General features: G+C 45.4%; 1 protein-coding gene across 1 annotated transcript in view; it reads left to right on the forward strand.

Moving 5' to 3' along the window:
- The window catches only part of LOC124049055 (erbin-like), a 114,395-nt gene that overhangs the window by 70,241 nt on the left and 18,057 nt on the right, over positions 1-26,097 (forward strand). The window contains 15 exon segments of the mRNA XM_046370365.1: positions 3,480-3,543; positions 4,313-4,387; positions 6,837-6,981; positions 9,751-9,823; positions 13,531-13,660; positions 13,876-13,991; positions 17,227-17,296; positions 19,235-19,334; positions 20,513-20,634; positions 21,561-21,734; positions 22,221-22,394; positions 22,502-22,616; positions 22,799-22,941; positions 22,943-22,983; positions 23,286-24,810. Coding sequence (XP_046226321.1) covers positions 3,480-3,543; positions 4,313-4,387; positions 6,837-6,981; positions 9,751-9,823; positions 13,531-13,660; positions 13,876-13,991; positions 17,227-17,296; positions 19,235-19,334; positions 20,513-20,634; positions 21,561-21,734; positions 22,221-22,394; positions 22,502-22,616; positions 22,799-22,941; positions 22,943-22,983; positions 23,286-24,810 — 3,067 coding nt within the window.

Raw genomic sequence — 26,097 nt, forward strand, 5'->3', positions numbered from 1 at the left:
TTGATCTTTCTGTGTCTAATTGATGCCCACCTATCTTGGTCCATTTCTCCTGTTGTTCCCTAGCTGGCTGGTCCTCTATGCTCTGTGTGTCTATGAGACAGCAGCCAGGCCTGTTGGGGTCCGGTGCTCTGACAAACAGAGGCCTAATGGCCAGGATGGATGCCAGAGAGATGCAAGCATCCCAGTGATATAAATAAACACAAACACACACAAATTGCAAGTGCAACACACACAACTGCCCGTATGCACCCCCCACACACTCATAACAACACTCATCCTACTCCAGACACTTTTTGACAACAGCACCGTCCCGCGTTCCTCACTAATTTCTCTGGCACTCTGTACAGACCCCAGTACTGAGCACTCTGTACTGACTCCAGTGTCTCTGAAAGCAGCTTTGAAACGGAGCCTGGCACTCCTTCTAGCCTGCCAATCACAGGGCAGGAATGTTCCGAGGCTGGCGGACGCTCAGCGTGCTATCACAGTCTTCGAAAATACTGCCGTGTTTTTATATCCAACCCAACATTTATTACGACGGCAACCCTAGAGGTCGCCGTGAAACCGCCTGGTTGTTTGGTTGTTCAGACGGAAAGGTATACATGGTATGGATTTAAGGTTGATGTTTTGAGGAGCAGCGAAGACGAAACAGCCTCCACAGGGGGAAGAGCATTACTGTTAACCCCCAGTCCCGAGCAGTGTTTGGTTTGACTGGGAGCCTTGAGGACTCGGGCTGCATCCCAAATTGCAACCAATTGTCTATATAGTGGAGCACTTTTGACCGGAACCCTATGGGCCGTGGTCAGAAGTAGTGCACTATAAGGGGAAAAGTGTGCCATTTGGAAACTAACCTACAGGTTCATCCCCACTGAGAAATGACTTAGCTAATCTGTTCCTAAATATAACCAAGCCCTTCACCATTCTTTTCTTCTATTTATCTATCGTTTATTTCCCCTGGTAGTAGCTGTCATATTAAATAATTAGCCGAACACACTTCTTCTGAAATTATAGGTTGTGTTTAGACTTTGTTGTTTGTCTAAGTAACACTTATATGTATTATCATGTTTTGTGTTATTATTATTATATAATGGTCATTCATGTTGTAATCATCATATAGCATCCAGCTCTCCTATATCTGTGGGTCTACACAGCATGTCAGCGAAGTGTGGGATTGAAATTATCCTTGATATAATGGCTGACCTCACGGTTGTTATATCACCCATCAGTATTATATCACCCATCAGTATTATATCACCAATGGTATTGTGGATAAAAGCCCTGACTTAAATGTAAATGTAAATATCACCAATGGTATTGTGTACCAAAGCCCTGTATGAGTACTTCACAGGAGTGTGCACTTGTACAAGGACACTCAGATTAATGCCACAGAGAGGGACAGGGACTCATGCATTGTATTATGCTCCTGGAGTCCCCTGGTTCTTCCTCTCTTGGTCTCTAAGCTCTCCCCATCCAGTGTGCGCTTTAGTGTGTGTGTGTGTATGTGTGTGTGTGCGCGCGAGAGAGCATTAATGGGTAGAGGAAAGGTCATCTCTGAGTCATCGCTGTAGGCATCTGGGCCATCAGAGGAGAGGGGAATCTAGTTGTTTACCCTTGTGGTGATGGTTTGAGTGTACATATCCTTAGACCATTGACAGAATATCCCTTTTTATCCTTACATCTCATTGTCAACTACAATTGACAACTGTGTGGCCAAGCACAACTCCAACACCATCATTAAGTTTGCTTACGACACAACAATGGTAGGCCTGATAACGATGAGACAGGAGGAGGTCAGCGATCTGGCAGTGTGGTGCCAGGACAACAACCTCTCCTTTTAATGTGAGCAAGACAAAGAGATGATCGTGGACTACAGGAAAAGGGGTACCGAAACGACCCCCGTTGACATCGACGGGGCTGAAGTGGAGCGGGTCGAGAGTTTGAAGTTCCTTGGTGTCCACATCACCAACAAACAATCATGGTCCAAACACACCAAGACAGTTGTGAAGAGGGCACGACAGATTTTACACTGCTGCTGCTCGCTGTTTATTATCTATGCGTTGTCACTTTACCCCTACCTACATGTACAGATTACCTCGACTAACCTGTACCCCCGCACATTTACTCGGTGCCAGTGTACCCCCTGTATATAGCCTCGTTATTGTTGTGTAATTTTATTGTGTTACTTTTTATTTAATATTTTTTACTTTAGTTTATTCAGTAAATATAAATGCTTATGATTTCCCCCAGACCCGAAGAGAAATCTGAAAATCTATTGCTGACAATTTGTTAGAAATCAATGAAACTCAAAGCAAGCCTGGATATGGAGGAAAGTGTTAGACCAACATCACGTCCATCCTTATTTAAACAAAACATTTTTTTTTCTTATTGAATATCCAAAACATACAATATACTTGCAGTGAAGCCACTCAACAACTACAACACCACAGTCATCCAACAGACTCCCATTCAGAGCAACACACAGAAGCATCCAGGGTCAATGCCCTGGTCAAGGGCACGTCGACAGATCTCGCCCCCCCAAAAAAATAATAAAGTAAAATGTATTCCATTCTCCACTCCCAAGAACCCCCCCAATGCACCAACCACCAAGAAAATGAACTCACGAGACAAAAGAAAACAGAAACAATGTGAAGGGAAAAAAAGGACAATTAAAACCATAACAGCAAGGCCAACTTTATGTTTGACTGCATGTCTGACACTATTTACATGTGTGTGTATATGTGTGTATTTGAATGAGAGTGTGTGTATATGCATGTGTACAAACACATGCACAGCATCAGCCTCAGGCAAAACAGCATTCACTGTAAAAACACTGCCCCTCAGTGTCATTCAAACGTTTTATTATTTTTTAGACTTTGTATCTTTGAACTTCATTCTATCTCTCGCCCAGCAACTCCACTCCCACCTGTCTCCAATTCCACATCCCAACCCTGAACAAACGTCTTTGCCATGTCGTTAAATTCTTCATGCCCCCCTGGTGTAACAGAACCGTCTGAGTATCTGTGTGAAATGTTATGCTGCTTTTTGCTGTGATGAAATCGGCCTTAAATGTGTGAGAGTGAAGCCTGGGCTTGGAGACTGCTATAACAGGCCATGGGTGATATACCACATGAAGCAGTCTTTTAAGAAACTAGACTACGGGGACACTATTTGTCCACACACACACACACACGCGCACACACACACACACACACACACACACACACACACACACACACACACACACACACACACACACACACACACACACACACACACACACACACACACACACACACACACACACACACACACACACACACACACACACACACACACACACACACACACACACACACACACACACACACACACACACACACACACACACACACGAGCACACAAATGCTGCTGTGGTTGACTCGTTGTATTCCCAGCTCCTTTGCTCAACATCAATCTCTCTCTCTTTCGCTTTCCCTCTGTAGAAGCATGCACAAGCTCACCCAGCTGGAGAGATTGGACTTGGGGAGTAACGAGTTCACTGAAGTGGTGAGTGTCTGTCTGTTTTTCTGTCCTCCCAAGGCTGAACCTCAGTACTCTGAAGTGAGTGTCTTCATCTCCATCTCCCCATCTTCGTTCACTGATCTGGAAATAGAAGACAGGTGACAGCAATATGGAGACAGGCCCTACGGGGTAACCCGCCTGCTTCTCTCAGATCTGTGTGGAGGAGTGAAATTAGTCAAGAAGAGGTCACTTCAGACAAATTATTTGCATCCCTTTAAAGTGTCTGAGAGACTGTATGGCTAATTGTAGGGCTAATATGCAATTATTCCTGTATGGTTGTAAATTAATTGATCTAACATTTCTCCCCCTTACCGTCTCTCTATGCGTGTGTCTCTCTCACTCGCTGTCTCTCTATTGCTGTCTCTCTGTCACGTTCTCTCTCCATCTCGCTGTGTCGCTCTCTGTGTCGCTCTCTGTGTCGCTCTCTGTGTCGCTCTCTGTGTCGCTCTCTGTCTCACTCTCTGTGTTGCTCTCTGTCTCACTCTCTGTGTCGCTCTCTGTCTCACTCTCTGTCGCTCTCTGTCTCACTCTCTGTGTCGCTCTCTGTCTGGCTCTCTCTCACTCTGTGTCGCTCTCTGTGTCGCTCACTGTCTCGCTCTGTCTCACTCTGTCGCTCTCTGTCTCACTCTCTGTGTCGCTCTCTGTGTCGCTCTCTGTGTCGATCTCTGTCTCGCTCTCTGTCTCGCTCTCTGTCTCGCTCTCTGTCTCGCTCTCTGTCTCGCTCTCCCTCTCTTTCTCTCTCTATTTTCTCCAGCCTGAGGTATTGGAGCAACTCACTGGAATCAAAGAGTTGTGGATGGATGGAAACAGACTGACATTCCTACCAGGGGTAAAATGATGAACTGCCATTCAACTCCCTATAGGCTTAGTCTTCCTGTTTAGTGCCTCGGCTTTCATAGTGTCTGTCCTGTCTTCTCCTACCTACAGTATGGTGATGAGTCATTCCCCCAGAGCTGTCATTATAAATAAGAATTTGTTCATAATTAACCTGCCTGGTAAAATTAAGGTAAAATAAACAGTTTTGATCAACACTGCTTTGTTCAAGCTAACATATTATATTATTATAGACGTGAACGATGACGATAATGCAATGGCAATGTTATGAAGTTGTAATAATGCCTCTGTTGTACTCTGGGTAGTTTTGCTGCATGCCCATCCTAATAAGATTAATGTCGCGAATGACGAAGCCACAGACCAATTAATCTGTTGATTCAACGTCATTCTGTGATAATTCAAACGATTGTGTTTTGTTATTGTTCGTTGTCAGCACACCTTCTGTTGCGTAAGGTCTCTCGCTCTCTCTGTCTCTCTTTTACCATCTGTCCCTGTCTTTCTTTCTCATGGATATGCCAAGCTTGTTTGGTAAATAGGTCATAATTAAAGCATTAGCGCGCCGCTAGCATTTTGACAGCACCACCACCAACCCCGGAATGATAGGCTATTCCTCTGTTAAGATTACTGAGTTCTACCTGGCCTCAATGCAACACATTATAAAAAATATATTAAAAAATTAACAATGCCTAAGAACGGTGATCTGTATACAGCATTTCACTGCGCTAGTGTTTGGGGCGGGGGGGGGGTTGCAGGCTTTCGGGTTCTTGGGTATTCCTGTGTTCAGATTGGTCAGGCCAGGGGTATTCCTGTGTTCAGATTGGTCAGGCCAGGGGTATTCCTGTGTTCAGATTGGTCAGGCCAGGGGTATTCCTGTGTTCAGATTGGTCAGGCCAGGGGTATTCCTGTGTTCAGATTGGTCAGGCCAGGGGTATTCCTGTGTTCAGATTGGTCCGGCCAGCGATATTCCTGTGTTCTGATTGGTGAGGCCAGGGGTATTCCTGTGTTCAGATTGGGCCGGCCAGGGGTATTCCTGTGTTCAGATTGGGCCGGCCAGGGGTATTCCTGTGTTCAGATTGGGCCGGCCAGGGGTATTCCTGTGTTCAGATTGGGCCGGCCAGGGGTATTCCTGTGTTCAGATTGGGCCGGCCAGGGGTATTCCTGTGTTCAGATTGGGCCGGCCAGGGGTATTCCTGTGTTCAAATTGGGCCGGCCAGGGCTATTCCTGTGTTCAGATTGGTCAGGCCAGGGGTATTCCTGTTCAGTTGGTCAGATTCCTGTGTTCAGATTGGGCCAGGGTGTTCATTCCTGTGTTCAGATTGGGCCGGCCAGGGGTATTCCTGTGTTCAGATTGGGCCGGCCAGGGGTATTCCTGTGTTCAGATTGGGCCGGCCAGGGGTATTCCTGTGTTCAGATTGGGCCGGCCAGGGGTATTCCTATGTTCAAATTGGGCCGGCCAGGGGTATTCCTGTGTTCAAATTGGGCCGGCCAGGGTTATTCCTGTGTTCAAATTGGGCCGGCCAGGGTTATTCCTGTGTTCAAATTGGGCCGGCCAGGGGTATTCCTGTGTTCAGATTGGTCCGGCCAGGGTTATTCCTGTGTTCAGATTGGTCCGGCCAGGGGTATTCCTGTGTTCAGATTGGTCAGGCCAGGGCTATTCCTGTGTTCAGATTGGTCAGGCCAGGGGTATTCCTGTGTTCAGATTGGGCCGGCCAGGGGTATTCCTGTGTTCAGATTGGGCCGGCCAGGGGTATTCCTGTGTTCAGATTGGGCCGGCCAGGGGTATTCCTGTGTTCAGATTGGGCCGGCCAGGGGTATTCCTGTGTTCAGATTGGGCCGGCCAGGGGTATTCCTGTGTTCAAATTGGGCCGGCCAGGGGTATTCCTGTGTTCAAATTGGGCCGGCCAGGGGTATTCCTGTGTTCAAATTGGGCCGGCCAGGGGTATTCCTGTGTTCAAATTGGGCCGGCCAGGGGTATTCCTGTGTTCAAATTGGGCCGGCCAGGGGTATTCCTGTGTTCAAATTGGGCCGGCCAGGGGTATTCCTGTGTTCAAATTGGGCCGGCCAGGGGTATTCCTGTGTTCAGATTGGGCCGGCCAGGGGTATTCCTATGTTCAAATTGGGCCGGCCAGGGGTATTCCTGTGACTGTTTTAATCCCTCGATGTAATTCCAAGTTGAATTAGCCCCGTCAGCCTCAAACCTCCCTGTTTCTCATTTCAGTAGAGATCAATGCCCTATATATAGCCTAGTGCTAATCCCACCTCATTTGTACTTTCAAGGGGACCTTAGAGATTTGTCAAAAACAGTAAACAATATCTAGAAAGGAAAAATACACAAAAGACATGACTATCTCAATGGAACGTAATTTAATAAAGGATTCTGTGTGTGTGTTTGCGCGTGTCTGTGCCCCTGTGTGTTTGTATTCATACCCGTGTGTGATCTCCAGATGCTAGGCACTCTGAAGCAGCTGTCCTACCTTGACGTCTCCAAGAACAACCTGGAGATGGTGGACGAGCAGATTTGTGGCTGTGAGAGCCTGCAGGACCTACTGCTTTCTAACAATGCACTCACACAGCTGCCCGGATCCATAGGTGAGCAGCTACGTACACACGCGCGCACACACACCCACAGACTGGCACAAATACTGACACTCACACAGACACACACACCGAGAGACTGACACAAATATGCATGCACAAACATACACACACTAAGTGCCCATCTCTTTACCCCATAATAAAGTCTGTTTGATGTATGCCCAGTGACCAGACATAGGGCCACTGCATCTGTCGTGCCAGCTATTGTGTGTCTAATGAACAGGTTGGTTGTTATTCTGAAGTGAAGAGAAATATTGTCTGTAATATAATTTCCTTCTGGAATGAATGGCTCAAATATACTGTGTATTCAGAAAGTATGCAGAGCCCATGACTTTTTCAAAATGTTGTTACGCTACAGTTTTATTTTCAAATTGAATAAATCCTTTTTTTTCTCATCAATCTACACACAAAATCCTATAATGGTTTTTAGACATTTTTGCAAATGAATTACAAATAAATATCACATTTACATAAGTATTCAGACCCTTTTACTCAGTACATTGTTGGCAGCGATTACAGCCTCAAGTCTTCTCGGGTATGACCCTACAAGCTTGGCACACCTGTATTTGGGGAGTTTCTCCCATTCTTCTCAGCAGATCCACTCATGCTCTGTCAGGTTGGATGGGGAGCGTCTCTGCACAGCTATTTTCAGGTCTCTACAGAGATGTGTAATTGGGTTCAAGTCCTGGCTCTGGATTGGCCACTCAAGGACAGTCAATGACTTGTCCCGAAGCCCCTCCTGCGTTGTCTCGGCTGTGTGCTAATGGTCTGTTGGAAGACGAACCTTCGCCTCAGTCTGAGTTCCTGAGCACTGGGGCAGGTTTTCATCAAGGATCTCTCTGTACTTTGTTCCATTCATCTTTCCCTCGATCCTGACTAGTCTCCCAGTGCCTGACACTAAAAAACATCCCCACAGCATAATACTGCCACCACCATGCTTCAACGTAAGGATGGTGCTAGGTTTTCTCCAGGCATGACGCTTGACATTTAGGCCAAAGAGTTCAATCTTGGTTTCAATGATGGAGGCCACTGTGTTCAGCTTCAACGCTGCATCATTTTGTCTGATGTGGAATAGAGTTCCATGTAACCATGGCTCTATGTAGTACTTTGCGCCTCCCATAGTCTGTTCTGGACTTGGGGACTGTGAAGAGACCTCTGGTGGCATGTCATGTGGGGTTTGAATGGGTGTGCTAGTAGTTTATGCACTTGGTGCATTCGACATGTCAATACTTCTTACAAAAACAATCTCTCCTCCACTTCTAAAAAAACCCAGGAGCTTATTGTGTTACATTGTGTTGTGAATTCTATTCTGTGAGTGGCGAGGCAGACATAAGGCTACCAGCCAGCTACGCATTGAGAGTGTGTGGAGTCGGGAACTGTCCCTTATTTGTGTGGTGCTAAAACATTCTAATTTGTACACACGTAGAGATTATGTTCCCCCTCTCCACGTGAGAATACGACTTGTTGTCAAGTTTACTTTATCTGGATAGCCTAGCTCACACGAAAGTGGCTAATGTAGGCCTAACAGGAGAAATAAAAAGAAAGTTTATGATAAGCGAATAGGCTACAACACCTTCGTGGAATCAGGTGCTGCACAAGTGAAATCCCCAGTTTGGAAGGACAACAACACAGTAGATGGATACACAGGCTGCACAAAGTGCAAGCAGGTAGGCCTATTTGTTTTCGATAAATCAGTTAATTATTATATGAATTTAGGCTTTCGTTCATTAGAACATACGCAGGCCATATAAAGTGTAAACCAGTGCGGCTGGTAAACTTGATTCTACTAAATAAATGTAGCCTATTTGTGCAGCCTATATTCCCCTCAAACTTAACTTTGGACCTCGAAGCCAGTTCCACTGCATGTTTTTCATTGTTCCCCTCTAATCAGGGACTGATTTAGACCTGGGAAACCAGGTGTGTGCAATTAATTGTCAGGTAGAACAGAAAACCAGAAGGCTCTGGACCACATAGGTTGAGTACCCCTGTATTCGATTCTGGTAATTCCCACCCTATAACTCTCGTAATTTGAGTGTGCTTTGAATATAATTCAAAGTGCCCTGCATTATAAATATTTTCTGATGTTCCATATTTTATTTGCGTGGCGCAATGATTTTGTCATGGCGCAGCGGCACAGCTAAATTACTGCAGTGTAAGCACTGCCTCTTGGTATGATATGTTGGTGTCACTCTGAAAAAAAGAGATACAGGGCATGCTCTGCTTTCCCATCAAATAAGATAAAGCATTGCATACAGTTGGAGTCAGTCTGCAATTTATTCGGCCCCAATCTATGGTCATAAACTAGTTACATAAACCAGATGGTGGTATGAATTCATCTGTTGCGTAACTGTAAAGGATACTCCTCTTTAGGTGATGCAGCTGAGAATCAGAATCAGTATCTGTGTGCTGTAGCCTAATGCACTATTTATCTTTCTCTCTCTGTCTTCCTACCTCTCTCTTATTCTCTCCATCTCTCTCTAACACCCCTCTCGCTGACTTCTCTCTCTTTCATGCTCCCCTCTTTCCCCCTCTTTCTCCCTGTTCCTTCCCCCTCTTTCTCTCTGTTCCTTCCCCCTCTTTCTCCCTGTTCCTTCCCCCTCTTTCTCCCTGTTCCTTCCCCCTCTTTCTCCCTGTTCCTTCCCCCTCTTTCTCCCTGTTCCTTCCCCCTCTTTCTCCCTGTTCCTTCCCCCTCTTTCTCCCTGTTCCTTCCCCCTCTTTCTCCCTGTTCCTTCCCCCTCTTTCTCCCTGTTCCTTCCCCCTCAGGCTCCTTGAAGAAACTAACCGCCCTAAAAGTGGACGAGAACCAGCTCATGTATCTGCCAGACTCCGTTGGAGGGTGAGTACAATTAAAGCTATAGGTTTTAAACAACTAAACCCACCCGGATTGGTTTGCATTGATCATCTTGATCATCCAGACATATCACAGAACGCTGCAGTACAGTACACCAATGTAGAGCTAGGTTTGATTAATTGACCTGTTTCTACAAACGCGTCAGATATGAGACGATTGAGTCCCAATTATATAGGTGAGTGATCTAAGCCTGGCTCCTCCATTGTGAATGGAGTCAATGGTAGTCCTGACCTGAGGAACCTCCGAATACCGTATTGACAGATTAAAGCCCCTGTTTAATTCTGCTTGGCCAACACTCATCGATTTATGACAGGTGAGGAGGCCAGCTATTGGTGATTGACTGATGCTGCCAGGGGTGTGATCAATTGCCAAACAGTTTTGCCACTAAAACAAGTGTTTATTGGGAAAATGTGGGTAGGTCCCTTCCCATTCCATTTTGTTCCTTTGAAGTTATGTTTTGCAACAGAATTGGAGTAGCGATTATGCCCCTGGTAACACAGTCATTACAGGCGGGGGTTAACACTTGATCTCTGACCTCTCACTATAGATGTGATCATTCATATGGAGCAACAAATTGATTTTAATCCTACAACATATTTTGTGGGGTAGCCAACTAGCATTTCAAGATTGACTGTTTTAAAATGGCCACTTAGTTTATGCTTTATCTATGTTTTAAGATTGACAAAGTTATAATTTAATAATTTTTTCCTTTCTGGTCCATTTTAGTTGTTTTTGTTTTTTGTTTCCAAACGTTGCCAATTACCCTGTTTGTTAATTTATATTTCCTGGTCCCAGATTAGGAAAAGCTTCTGGGTAGGATGATGAATGTGATTTCAAGGGGAACTGTGGTTTTATCCCAAACCAGGATTGTAAAGCATACTGATTAAATGTATTTAATCATCTTGCATTTCATTACATTTGTTTTACATTTTGACCAATATTGTCGTCGGTTACCCAAGCTATTGTTTGTCCCTTGTCTTGACTTCTGAGAAGCGGACTCAGATTCCTCTCTTTACTCAGTTGCTATAGATCTGTCACGATCGTTATAAGGTGTAGACCAATGTGCAGCGTGGTAGGCGTACATTTTCCTTTATTAAATGAACACCGAACAAAAACAACAAAATACCAAACGAAACATTAAGCTAAATAATAGTGCTAACAGGCAACTATCCATAGTCAAGATTCCACAAAGCACAATGGGGAAATTACTGCCTAAATATGATCCCCAATCAGAGACAACGATAAACGGATGTCTCTGATTGGGAACCATACCAGGCCAACATAAATCACTAATCACCTAGATGACCCACCCTAGTCACTATCACACCCCAACCAACACAGAAAATAAACAGCTCTCTATGGTCAGGGCATGACAAGAGCAGAGATTGGCAACAGTCGACCCGCAGTCCAGAACCATCCGGCAAGTGTTTAAAAAATTATTTTGTAAAAAAATCAATAATTAGGACTGTAAAATCAGCTGAACATGTATTTAATTCAGGAAATAGTTTCCCAAATCCAAGTATTCCCACAAATAAAAAAATATACACTACATGACCAAAGGTATGTGGACACCTGCTCGTCGAACATCTCATTCCAAAATTCTGAACATTAATATGGAGTTGGTTCCCCTTTGCTGCTATAACAGCCTCCATTCTTCTGGGAAGGTTTTCCACTAGATGTTGGAACATTACTACGGGGACTTCCAATCAGCCACAAGAGCATTAGTTAGTTCGGGCACTGATGTTGGGCGATTATGCCTGGCTCACAGTCGGCGTTCCAATTTAGTTGTTCGATGGGGTTGAAGTCAGAGCTCTATGCAGGCCAGTCAAGTTCTTCCACATTGATCTCGACAAACCATTCCTGTAAAGACCTTGCTTTGTGCACGGGGGCATTGTCATGCTGAAACAGGAAAGGGCCTTTCCCAAACTGTTGCCACAAAGTTGGAAGCACAGAATTATCTAGAATGCCATTGTATAGTGTTGTGTTAAGATTTCCCTTCACTGGATCTAAGGGGCCTAGCCCGAACCATAAAAAACAGCCCCAGACCATTATTCCTCCTCCACCAAACTTTACTATTGGCGTTATGCATTCAGGCAGGTAGCATTCTCCTCGCATCCACCAAACCCAGTTTCGTCCGTCAGACTGCCAGATGGTGAAGCGTGATTCATCACTCCAGAGAACAAGTTTCCACTGCTCCAGAGCCCAATGTCAATGAGCTTTACATGCCTTCAGCCGACTCTTGGCATTGCACATGGTGATCTTAAGCTTGTGTGTGGCTGGTCTGCCATGGAAACCTATTTTATTAAGCTCCCAACGAACAGTTCTAGTGCTGACGTTGCTTCCAGAGACAATTTGGAAGTCACTAGTGAGTGTTGCAACCGAGGACAAAAGGCATTCCTGTTCTGTGAGCTTGTGTGGCCTACCACTTAATGGCTGAGCTGTTGTTGCTCCTAGATGTTTCCACTTCACAATAACAGCACTTACAGTTGCCCGGGGCATCTCTAGCAGGGCAGAAATTTGAGGAACAGACTCATCCTATGACGGTGCTACGTTGAAAGTCACTGAGCTCTTCAGTAAGGCCAATGTTTGTCTATGGAGATTGCATAGCTGTGTGCTCAATTTTATACACCTGTCAGCAACTAGTGTGGCTGAAACAGCCAAATCTACTAATTTGAAGTGGTGTCCACATATGTTTGTATATATTGTGTATATTTGTATCTGTTTTATGCTAGAAGCAATCTGTTTTCGCTTTCGTAATGGTGCAACCATGACAGTAACAAATCTGTGCTCGCTTTTATCTTTAGGGCACAGAAAAATATGTAGTAGCATATGTGACCAAAATGGTCGCGCTTTAGAGCCCTGTCTGCAGTTGATAAAAACTATTCTAACTGACCTTGGCCAACCATTTCAGTTAATGTTGGAATTTTTTATGACGCGGATATAGGCCTGGGCCCGAATTCACAAAGCATCTGAGTAGGAGTGCCGATCGAGGATCAGATTCCCTTGTCCATATAATTGTATTCATTATGATCTAAAAGGCTAAACTAATGCTAGATCAGCACTCCTTCTCTGAGATGCCAATAAGGCCCTGATCTGGTCTGTTGTTGCTCCAGCTAAGAGGATATTGGGTATCATTGTACCTGTCCTTATTTTAACACCAGACCTCCCATTGGATTCCAGGAGGGAAAACTCTGGCTCAACTCCATCTTAAATTCAGGTCCACGTGAATCATTTATGCACAGTATGTATTTTTAAATGAATGCTGGAATAGCAACCCCAGATATATTCAGAGAATGCTGGCTTGCATATTCCTGAGCCAAACTCCAAACAGAATAATGAGAACCAGATCTGGAAGAGTCTCGGATGTAGAGTAACCTCTATTCTCCAGCGAGTATCTTTCACTCTTTTTTTTCCCTTTTTTTTCTTCATAAAGGGTCATATGCCGTATAGTGCAGTCCTAGACGATATTGGAACCTGACAGTTAGTCAGAAGATTCCTTGGAATGTTGGCTAGTTCGAGCAGGAAAAATACTTTTTTAGGACTCTCTTCCCCCACTGTGGTATAAAACCCTCTCGCCCCTTGCGAAAAAATGCCTCTGGAATCAATGAGATATAAACTCTGTTTAGTTGTCCTAAATGAAAAGCCCTCCTCCTCTTTTCCCCCTGTTTCTTCCTCCTCTTCTTTCTCTATAGTCTGGCAGCCCTGGATGAGCTTGACTGTAGTTTTAACGAGATCGAGGCTCTGCCCTCCTCCATTGGACAGTGTGTCAGCATACGCACTTTTGCCGCTGACCACAACTTCCTCACACAGCTGCCCCCAGAGGTGAGCATGGGGGTCAAACACTGTGTGTGTGTCAGTGGGTGTTGGTGTTATTGTGTGCACGCTGTGCTAATGTTTGCTTATTTATAAAACATGAATGCGTGTGTGTGTGCATGCGTGGGTGCGCATACGGCAATTTATTGTGTCCAGCCTCAGCTGTGTGCTGATGTCTCCTGGTCTCGCTCGCCCTCTCTCTCTCTCCTCCCCACATCACCCAGATGGGCAGCTGGAAGAGTGCCACTGTGCTGTTCCTGCACTCCAACAAGCTGGAGTCTCTACCTGAGGAGATGGGAGACATGACCAAGCTCAAGGTCATCAATCTCAGCGACAACAAGTGAGTCTAGCCTCCGCCTTTCTCTCCCCCAAGTCTCAGCCCTGTGGCAGTCCAGTCAGATTGTTGATGCAATCTGAAGAGCAGCCAGACAGGCAGGAGACCAGATTTGATGATGCCTCTTTAATTTACAATGGTTGGCTAATCTTATGATTAGTTTGGGGCAACTCATCCGTCTCACTCCCCTGTACTCCTATGTTTCTCCTGTCTCTCCCCCTTTTACTTCTGTTTTCTCCCCTGTCACACCCCCGTCACCCCCATCTCCACCCTGCTACACCCCTTATCCCAGATAATACAGGGGAACATGAATCACCATAACACAGGGGTAACAAATGTGTAGAGGCATTGTTGAAAATATTGGCATATACTGTAGATTGCAAGTTAATCAGTAGTACTATCAGCGTAAGGTAACAGATTTGTCAGAGTTGAATGAGGAGTCACATACACTGCAGGAGAGGCTATGCTCCTCCTCTCTTTCTCTTGCTCTCTCTCTCTCCAAACTTGACAGCATCACATAGTGTTTCCCCTATATTAATTTAGCAGATGCCCCCAAGTCCTAAAATGAACACCAGCCACCTGCCAAATGCAGGTAGATTTTGGCAAGATGGTAAGATGTCTATTTTACCAGCGAAGTTGGTGGGTGGTCAGGGCTCCACAGTGCGAACATCTAACTCATATGTGTGAATAAAAATAGTCAATTATGATCACATTTATAGTAAAATAAATGCTGCAGTAGAGGCTTTCAAAGTATTTCTGCCATTTTGTTTCATAGCTGGTTAATTTAATCTCACAAAGTCAAAGAACTACAAATCCTATATAGTCTCTTCCGACTCGCGCTGCAACACTGCCTGTCTAGGGGCTGTGTACACATGAATAGCTGAGTGAAAGATAATTTTTTCGAAGCGCTGCGCAGTCATGAAAGTTGGTCTAATTTACTTGAAACAAAAGTCTACTTAAGTGAAACTTTGTCCTTGTGTTTCTTGGCTATTCACATTGTTTTGTTCACAAGCTAGGTTGTTTTTCAATGTTTGAGTTTCAACTGCTAGGAAAGAGGAGACAGTGCTTCTACTACAAGCTGACTAGACCGGGCATGCTCTTGCGCCATTGCGTACATGTTAATGATTTTGTCCATCCACACCAGACATGCAGGTTGAAATATAATATAACTCTGAACCACCTATATTAATTTGGGGACAGGTATAAATGCATGAAGCATTCATGGCGTGAGCGTTGCACAATAAATGTACACGGTCATGTTATTCAATCAGGTTATCCAAACTGATCTTGCGCATTAACAAGCGTCTGTGTAGCCAGGCACTAAAATAGAACTTGGTTCTATTTTTTACGCTTGATGCGCTGCAAGTCCAGCCTCTCTCATCTCCTCATTGGTTCTTAGGAACATATACTGAGCTGAACTGAGGTCCACACTCCAGTCGGTGGTGATAATGCACTTTTAAAGTTGGTTGCCAACTGCCATATAAAGTCCAAAGAAGAAGTAAACTGATGGAGGGGAGATTACTAGGTTTACCCTTTTGTCTCTGTGGATTAATCATCAGACTAGAGGACCTTGTGCATTTCAGGACAAATTAGCTAGCAACAGCAAGCTAGCTAAATGGCCATGAATGTTTAATGCGTTTCGACCTGTCCCCAAATTATTATAGTTGGTTCAGTTTGTTTTGATATTTCAACCTGCGTGACCTGATCGCGTCTGGTGTGGGTGGACAAAATCAACATGCACACGATGGTGTACCTGCATAGCCGGCCTAGTCAGCATGTCAGTCTCACAGGCACAAAAGTGTTTCAAGTTGCGTTTCCACGGTAACCCCTCCGCCCTCTGATAAAGACTATTTTTGTCTGATAAAGACTCTTTTTGTCTGATAAAGACTGAGTGGCTGGTGGACCAAAAAGTACATTTTATGTCCTGGACGCCACTGCTAAATTGTTACTGCCAATCCAAAAAATAAGTCTAAAACCTGATATAAAGTATATCGAAAAGATAATGGAGTAATATATTTTCATAATTTAGAACTAAGAACCAGCAAAATAAAAACAAGACAGTAAGGAAGAATAAAACATATAGAACAAGATCACAGCATAAACCATGGCAAAATGTGTACAATTGCAGGAAACTTGCTTTAAAACTGCAGCAGAAAGAATTCCTGGGGGAAACACTGCTAACCCAAACTTTAATCGACACAACTCTTTTTCTTGCATATCGCCGTAAACATCAGTCAATTCAATATGATTAATTATTTCTGGTGTTCTCAGAGCGTTTCATTAGAGCGCTCCAGTAGTCTACAGACTAGTTTAACACAGTAGTTAAAATGTCAGCAGTCTCCCAGCTGCTCCCTTTGTTGTGCAAAGCCATGCTACCGTTGCCACATGTGCCTTGTAAAACATGTCCATCCAGCTTATTGGAACCAGCGCTGGCACCAGAGCAATCTCCCTCTGCTGCGCCCGCCACCAAAGTGGATTATATAAGGCACTAAAAACACACACACACGGGCCGGGCCGTGTGTGTCAACAATAGAGAAAATATCAGAATCAGAATGCATTCCCCCACCTTGCACACGAACACACATGCACACACTTACACACACATCATGAAAGTTAATCATTGGTGCATAATGATACAGGAATTAAAGCCTAAGTTTGGACCAGGAAGATTAAGTAGATTGATTTAAGACACTCACAAAACCCCAATTCCTTCCTGATGGAGGTTATTTCCAGGGGGTTTTCCAGGCAGTGCCCTAGAAAGAGACACAGTGGCCATGGCCTTTCCACTCGCTAACAGAAGCACTAAATAGATTTTACCATGACACGGCAGTAACCCTGCAGCCTGCTGGAATTAAGTTCCCATCCTCCAGTTTTTATAGAGAGGAAGAGACCCGTTTATTACCCTGGGACCACTCGTTTTGCACTCTCCACTTTGGCGTCGGAGACACAACGCGATGTTTCCTACCTGTTCAAAATGTATTGTAGGCTTATCTGATTCTCTGTGCGCTTTAGAAAGTTGTCCTATAGATGTTAGACATGGTACTCAAAAGTTTTGGGCCATTCTTAATATCGGACGGCAGTATCTCTCAAGTAAGTGTGGTTACAGTCATTATGGATACAGAAACATGGTCATGGGCATTACTTTTATTTGTCAGTTGAGATCTGTCCCATATCTTTCTGAGGTCGGTAATGTGCTTCATGACTTTTACTATAACGCCTTTCTCTGTGTTTCTCTGTCCAGATTGAGGAACCTTCCCTACAGCTTCACCAAGCTTAACCAGATGACTGCTATGTGGCTGTCTGAGAACCAGGTGTGTACACAGCCTCTTGGTTTTCACTGTGGGGCTTTCAGGGCATTATTCTGTTTTTCATACAGGCTATTTCTTTACTGGTAGGGAAATCTCTTTAGTGAGTGTGGTTACATGCACACAATAATGTGATTATTGTGGCTAGTCAGATTAATATAATAGTTTGATTAAAACGTTTACATGCTTTGCAAGAAGAACGATTTCCCTAATAATTCTGTTTACATGGACATATCTGAAATCAGGCTACCTGATGGCACTTTAAAAATGCAGAAAATCACCAAGCAAAACAAACGTTCTACCAAGGTGAACATTTTATTTTTGGGAAGGATATTTGATTCTTAGTTCAAACATATAAAGTTTGTATGTGAAAAACAACTTCTAGTTGTAAAGTTTGTATGTGAAAAACAACTTCTAGTTGTTCTGAACACACTTTACTTGCACTAAAGAGGGAGGCTCGTTCGGCTGCTGCTAGCACATGCACAGATCAAATACACAGCTGGAACACCGATTAACGTTTACATGTCCTAATTTGAAACATTGTTCAGGAAACCAGGTGTTTTAATCGGCGAATGCTTACTTCGATTTAGACCTTAACGCCGATTAAGATAAGCAGAGTAAGGTGTTTACATGACTATTGCATAATCTGTCTACTATCAGTTTAATATCTAATTATTAGTCTGCACGTAAACTTACTCATTGTTTGTATGGAGCGTCGAGGTGCTTGTTGTTTTATGACCCTCTTATTTCAAAATCCTCCCTCGAGTGTCATCAGAATGGTATGAGTGGGAGGGAGAGCTGTAATTGAGTATCTGACACACACACACACACACACACACACACACACACACACACACACACACACACACACACACACACACACACACACACACACACACACACACACACACACACACACACACACGAGTGGCCACTAAGCTGCTCTCAAACGTGTGGACGGCAGTGCACTTCCTTGTCTCTCCGCTCCTCAAATGGTTTAATGAAACATTTGGCACAGTTGGCACCCTTACAGTAACTGTTTCTCGGGGGTTCAAGAGCGGCCAAGTGTAGTTGTGCAACCAGCAGCTCCCGTCAGCCTCAGACTAATCCCATTGGACACAGTACAACCTGTCAAAACACAGCTTAAACCCAATAAAACACTTCCACGGTATCTAATTCCACACACCATATTGCATGGAGGGCCTTTCTCCAAAGCCCCAAGCTAACAACCATTGACCACTCACTGTGCTGAGAGGATTTGACCAGAGACCGGAGAGCGAAAGAGGCTCTCCTTAAAACAAAGAGACGTGTTTTGATTGAATATAGGTTGGATGGGCACGTTAGTCCAGCAGTCCACTTTTTCAGAAGAGTTGATGTTTTAATTGCAGCCCTGGGCCCGTATTCACAAAGCGTTGGAGTAGTAAGGGTGCTGATCTAGCATCGTTTGTGCCTTTCTAATCATAATCAGTAAGAAAGGAGAGACCTGATCCTAGATCAGCACACTTTGTGATTACAGGCCCAGTTCTTCCCCAGTGGGTTTTAATTAGGAGGTTGTGGTAATGATGTGAACGGGGGTTAGCTCCTGCCAGCTGGGCTTCTTATCGATTGTTATCTACTGTGGTTTAATTGCCCAACACAGTCAGTAACACACACACACATACTACAGAGTTTAATAATCAACCCGGATGTCTCTGGTTGAAGTCAAGCCAGGCTGAGGAAGGCCTAATTTTCCCTCCTCCAGGGAAATAGAGCTCTGATCATCTCCTAATGCTACTGTCCAAAGCCCTTAGTGTACCTGGAAACCAAATTAAATGGATGATTTCCACCAGTGAATATGTAGACCTATTCATGAAAGATTCCTGTGACTGTTTCATGACAGTTTTCAAAAGCCATCGGGATATTCAACATGTCTTATTATACCACTCTCTCTCCCCTCCCCCACAGTCGAAGCCTCTCATCCCTCTGCAGAAGGAGGAGGATCCAGAGACAAACAAGACGGTTCTGACCAACTACATGTTCCCCCAGCAGACCAGGACAGAGGACTGTGAGTACTAGACAATCTGGAGTTTTAAACTAATACAAAGACCTACTATCTATGGGCTAGGTCCTGTTCTAACACCTTTACAATACATCTCTCCCTGTGGTGATCACTGATCTATATAGTATGTGTTTAGATACACAAATGTCATGTTTCCCCTCCTATTTCATTAGTCTATCTATGGCAGATTATTATATTATTATAATAACTGGGCCACCACTGAGGTCGGTCACATCCTACCAAATTCCAGGCTGATTGTGTTGTTTCAGTGCCAAACTTCCAGTGTAATCGCTACCACAATGATCATATTTCAATATCATTCTTTATCTTCCTCCAGTCATAAATTTGATCATGTGATTCCGGCAACCAGGAAGTGATTGTCTTGGATGGTTGTTGTGTAGGCCACCTTATCTCCTTTATCTGAGGAGGAGGAGGGGGGGTAGAAACACAATCCGTTACCCCTCCTTCTCTACATATGTTACCTTGGGCACTACTATTACATCGGTTAGCATGGCTGCTCGCTCTTCCTCTCACTCTGACCTCCTTTTGGGAGAGGATACTGCAGCTTACAGGTGCTAGGCCTTGGAGGGGAAATTGTGAATCTTTTATCAATTTACTGCTATTGCGTTCCAATTTGTTTTTGGGGCACCCGCCAGATCTAGTCAGCCCCTTAATTGGAATGTCGGTGCTTTGAACATTTTGGGCCTGAAACAAGCTCTCATTGTTGGCCGGGAACAGAGGCAAATCTCCAAAATTGAAACTAAATGGATTCAGGAGGGGGTGAGATTAAAAAGTCTTAACCTGTTTCCGAGCAACACAACTTTTGTACTGCTCTGAAGTGGAAACTTGGCTTCAAACACAGCCCAGGCTTAGAGAGAACTGGTCCGGAAATAATGACTGAGCTAAGTTGTCAAAAACAAACAGAATTCTCACCTGTATTTTTAATACTCTATTAACTTAACTCACACAACCATGTTTGGATGTAAAGTGGTATTGATAACACAAATATACATTTACAAAACTGAGAATGTGTTAATTAGTGGTATATAACTGTGGTAAGGTTTGATAACATTTTATTCAATTATTTTATTTTATCTCTAGATGTATGCGTAACAAATGTAATTGGAATACTGCATAAAGGTTTGTGCAGCTAGAAAGAGGATGTGTGGTGTGTGTCTCCTCAGGCATCCCTAACTCTGACAGTGAGAGCTTCAACCCCTCTTTGTGGGAGGAGCAGAGGAAGCAGCGGGCCCAGGTGGCCTTCGAGTGTGACGAGGACAAGGATGAGAGGGAGACGCCTCCGCGGGTCAGTACTCAGCCCGCACATACACACACTTACAGACAGCGAGAGGCACCCGCTTACGTACATAAATGCACACACGCTGATACACACACACTTGTGTACACAGTATGCACACACCTCTCTTTCCTCACTGTGTTGTAGATTGTAGCGAGTTTGGTTGGCAAAGTGTCAGAGGGTGATATTATGCAAATGTGAGCTAATGAAAGTATATGAAAAACGATGTCCAGTTTGTGTGCGAGGAAAATGAGGGTCAAACAACCTTGCTCTGTACTCACAATGCTTACGCACATTACACAGTCCTCATTACTAAGTTGTCAAGGTTGTTGAAACACTATGGCAAGGGATACAAATGGGCTTTCTGGTGTAAAAGCAAGGTTTTTTTTAGTTGCTGTCTCCTGTTAGAATGTAAAATCTAGGTCTGTTGAGTCACCTTATGTATCAGAAGGCTTCAAGCCACAGCCACATTACCTATCACAGATTGGCCTTCCCCTCTTCCCTTGTATTAAAGAGAGATGTCTGCTTGTTACTGCCTGTACCGGAGTCTCTAAGGAATGTCCAGTTGTCCAATGTCTATTGTCTCACACTGAAATGGAAGCTGCTTGCATTTCATAGTGAGGAGGTTCTGAATAATTTCTTTCAAACCAATTGTGGTGTTTCACACAGTCTCACACAGTCTCCAATATGGCTGGCTGGCTGCAGTGCCTCTCCAGCAGACTGGGAGGACGGGCCTGCTTGGAAGAGGCACACCGCCTCTCAAGCTGTCATTTTGACTGAGGAGCAGCAGTGTCACCTCCATTGGCAACCGAGCTCAACTGCTCCCCCTCCCTCACCCAAGTCCCTCACCCAAGTCCCTCTCCCCACCCCCTCAGGAACGCTCCTGGTTCACTGTTTTTTTGTTTTTTTTCTCTCACGTGTGCATGTCTCTTTAGGAGGGCAACCTGAAGCGCTACCCGACACCGTACCCAGACGAGCTGAAGAACATGGTGAAGACGGCCCAGTCTATCGCTCACAGGCTGAAGGAGGACGAGTCGGGCGAAGAGTCGGGGAAGGATGCCAAACCTAATGAGCGGATCCATGTGGGAGTGCAGGACGTGGGAGTCAAGGTTGAGCCTATTGTCTGTAAACACTGGCAGATGTGCACACACACACACACACACACACACACACACACACACACACACACACACACACACACACACACACCCACACACACACACACACACACACACACACACACACACACACACACACACACACACACACACACACAGGCAACAAACAACTTGGATACAGTGTGTTGTATTGGAAAATAATAATAAAGATAAAATTAAGACTGCTTCACGTGGTGTATGGTTTCACAAGTATTTGCATATAAACATATTTTATTGGAAATCGAAGGGATCCCAATGAGCCTATTGTACATTAATTCACTGTTACACTTTATTACAGTTCTGTCCAACATTTACTTGCCACCTAATTACAAGTTAGATGGGTAACAAATGACATAACAACAACAACCTAATAATAACTCTGTATCAGAAACAAGTCTGCTTTATATAACCGTCTTGTTGGTTTGGGGTTTTGACCAGGTGATCGAGGTCCCCCGCGCCAATGGCAAGCCAGTAGAGATGGAGCTCAAAGCACCTGTCTGTGTCCAGGACTCCACAGTACCCCTGGAGACCTCTGAATCCTACACCTCCCAGAAGACCTCACTCCGGACCTCGGACAATACCAAGACCATGAACCACGAGGACACCCTGGAGGTACGCTACTCTGAACGGTGCTACACATCACACCTCACTGGCCATACACATTATGACTCTTGCACATTTATTTTGTGGTCGTTTGTGTCAAGTCTTTTTCTCTGCAGGATTCTGAGGAGCTTTCATCTGAGGAGGAGATGAAGATGGCGGAGATGAGACCTCCTCTCATTGAGATCTCCATCAACCAGCCCAAAGTGGTGGCACTTAGTAAAGACAAAAAAGGTACCACGGCAGACACATGGCTCCTTTTAGGATTAACAACTGCTAGAAGTAGTACACGGTTAGATGGTTCTACAACTATGTAACTACTGGCAAGTTGATTACATCATGCGCCCTCAGTGTACACAGCTTGGTAACTTTGAATGTGTACACACTGACCGAGTTCTCCTGTCTTGGTTGGACAGATGACGGCAAAGACGCTGACTCGTTGCTGGACGAGACAGTGGCCAACAGCAATCAGAACAACAGCAACTGTTCATCCCCGTCACGCATGTCGGACTCGGTGTCTCTGACCACGGACAGCAGTCAGGACAACTCCCTGTGCACCCCCCGAGAGAGAGGCCAAGATGCCCTTTCTACCCAAGAGCAGGTGGGTGAAGTCTAGTTTTTCTCAGGGTTTCTTGAGAATGGAGGGTGGGATTTACTTGCTATTAGGGATGTGATTTCTTTTATAATAGAAGCTCTAAACATCCTAATCAAAAGATCACTAGGGAGCATAGAACAGTGAAGGTTTTCTCATTTGAAAGGTTGGCTCAACTAAGGAAATAACTTTGGATGTGTTCATACTAGATCTAACTAAGAGGGTTGGATTTCCTGCCATGCTTATACTCTGAATGCCTGAACACTCGACGACAACAACAACAAACCATTATGTTATGCTTTCTGTTCCAGGCAAGAGGATGAGAACATGAATCAGCAGAAGGTAAGCACCCCTCTCCTCCAGAACGGCAACGGCCCAGACACTACCCTGCAGGCCCTCCTGAAGAACCAGCAGTCCTACGAGTCCAAGCCAGAGAAGATTGTGGGGGACTACGACCTGTCTATGGAGGAGAGGCTGGCCTTCATCAAGAAGGGCATCAACAACGGCATGGGCGACGGCTACACCAAGTGGGACCAGATCAACATGAACGTGGCTAAGCTGCCGCTGCAGACGGACAACATGGGGGTCCAACTGGATGACTGTCAGAATGGCACGAGCACCAAGGAGGCCTTTCACCACTTGCCTCCGCCGTATAACAACGAAAACTCTACGGCGCCCATTACAGACCACATGGAGAACGGCAACCAGATGGGCGACCACTTTAACGGCCGCTCCAGTGAGGGATTGGCCGTGTCGCCCATGAGGTTAGACTCTGCCACGTCGGTGGTGCGGACTGCTTCGGCGGGCGTGACGGCCAGCAGTGACATGTCGCTGTCTCGCAGCACAGAGGAGCTGTCCCCGGTGGCCAAGGCTCAGAGCATCACCAATATCGAGACAGGGGAGATGAAGCTGTACTCCTTGGACACTGAGGGGGGCTCCTACGAGGGTGAAGTAGTGGGCAGGATGGCCGGAGCCTTACCGGGGGCCCAGGGTCAAAGCATCGTCCGCAGCAAGTCAGCCTCCCTGCTCAATGACCAGCCCTTCCAGGTCTACCCCGGCTCCTCAGCCTCTTCCTCCGACCTGCTCTCCAGCTCCTCAAAGCCTCCTGTCAGCACCGGCCGCTACCCCGTCCCCTCAGGCATGGCCATGGGCCCGCCGCCTCAGTACAACGTCCAGTACACCAGCAGCGCCTTGCCCAAAGAAGGCCTGTGGACCCATAGGACCCCCGTCCCCCCCGACCAGGGCTACCTCCCTCCACCCCAGCACTCTCTGGCCAACACCAATTACTCCAACCGCAACCAGGCCCCTCCATATCCCCACCAGGCCCAGCAGAGAGGCCCGCCCATGGGGCCCAAGCAGCCTGGTGACATGTGGGCTAAGGAGAGACACCTGCCCCCCGGTGGTCAGCCACGGAGCAGCACCCTTCAGAGGCAAAGCAGCAGTTCCTCCACGGCCTCTATGGGGGACCCCCGGCGCATGCAGGTTCCCGAGGGAGACTACATGACGTACAGGGACATCCACACCCTGGGCCGGGGGCCGCTGGCCATAGCCCAGACCATGCAGAGGCCTCTGTCGGCCCGCACCTACAGCATCGATGGGCCCTGTGCCCCCAGGCCTCACACCGCCAGGCCACAGCCCCATGAGCTGCCCGAGAGGACCATGTCGGTCAGCGACTTCAACTACCAGCACATCAGCCCCAGTAAAAGGCCCAATGCCAGGGTGAAGTCTGAGCACTCGCTGTTGGACGGGCCAGGAGGACCGGGAGCAGGAGCAAGGGTACCAGTGGATTGGAGAGACCAGGTGATGCGCCACATCGAGGCCAAGAAGATGGAAAAGGTAGAGTATTTGACGAATATTTAATGAGCAATGTACTTTTAATTCGGTATGATTGATAATAATCTTAATGGCCAATCTTAATGGCATATCCCACGATAGAGATCACATCTGTTTGAGTGGGAACATGAGTAAGAATATCACGTGGTTATGGTGTTAACAGCCTAGGTTGTTATTTGGTCTTTTTTTTTCTTTGATCATGTGTTAGCTGAGATGACCTCATACCGTCCATTCAGAAACCTCATGAACCACATTATAGTGGTGTTTCTGTTTCATTATCCATCTTCATGACCTGTCCAGTTCCTTCAGACTATTGACCTCAGCCCTGGCTCCAGGGTGACCATAGCGTGTCGCCAGCTGACTTGAGTCTGGGGGGGGGGTGTTCCTTAGTGTCTCTCCTTTGGGCCGTAGATGGCACAGGTTGGTGGAAGCTACAGTATACACTCTTAATGGCCACTTCATCATCACAGCTACTGTGGGCACCTTTAGAACGCAGCCTTAAAAGTGGCTGCAATGATGTTATCTAAGAAGCATGGTATAATCAGTAGCTGGGTTTCCATCCAATTGGTGACAAATTTTCATGCTAACTTTCTAGAATCTGTATAAAGAAAATATGCATTTTTTTCCCCTCCAGTAGTGTGTTTCCACCAAACAGACTTATTGCGGATAACAATCAGTGCCTGATGACCTAGTGCACACAAAATGTACTTATGCGCAAAAATGTTAATGTATTGAATACACGTTTCCATCGCATTTTCAACTCTTCTGATAGTTTTGTCACAACAACTATTGTATTATTGCCACATGCGCTCTAGCCAACGGATCACAGATAAGGCTGTGCAGGTAGGCTTCTCTACATGATGAGATTATTATGGATAATTGCGAGAATATTTGTATTTGTCAAACGGCAGTCAAGCATCGATCACCATATCAAGCAGAATAAGACCCTTGATATTTATTGGAAAGGACTATTGAGATCACCGTGCACTTTCACCACCCTGTGAAGTTCATCATCTTATTTTGTCTGTAGCCTAATAAGCTGCATGGTTACCCGAGTCGTAGTAGGAGGACCACACACCAATATAGAAAATAGTCCAAATAAAGAAGCTCTTGAATGAGTAGGTGTGTCCAAACTTTTGACTGGTACTGTATATACCGTATAAATGCATTACGAGTGACTACCTCATGAAGCTGGTTGAGAGAAGTGTGCAAAGCTGTCATCAAGGCAAAGGGTGGCTACTTTGAACAATCTCAAATATAAAATATATTTTGATTTGTTTAACACTTTTA

This window comes from Oncorhynchus gorbuscha, linkage group LG11, assembly GCF_021184085.1.
Source record: "Oncorhynchus gorbuscha isolate QuinsamMale2020 ecotype Even-year linkage group LG11, OgorEven_v1.0, whole genome shotgun sequence".
Taxonomy (NCBI): Eukaryota; Metazoa; Chordata; class Actinopteri; order Salmoniformes; family Salmonidae; genus Oncorhynchus; species Oncorhynchus gorbuscha.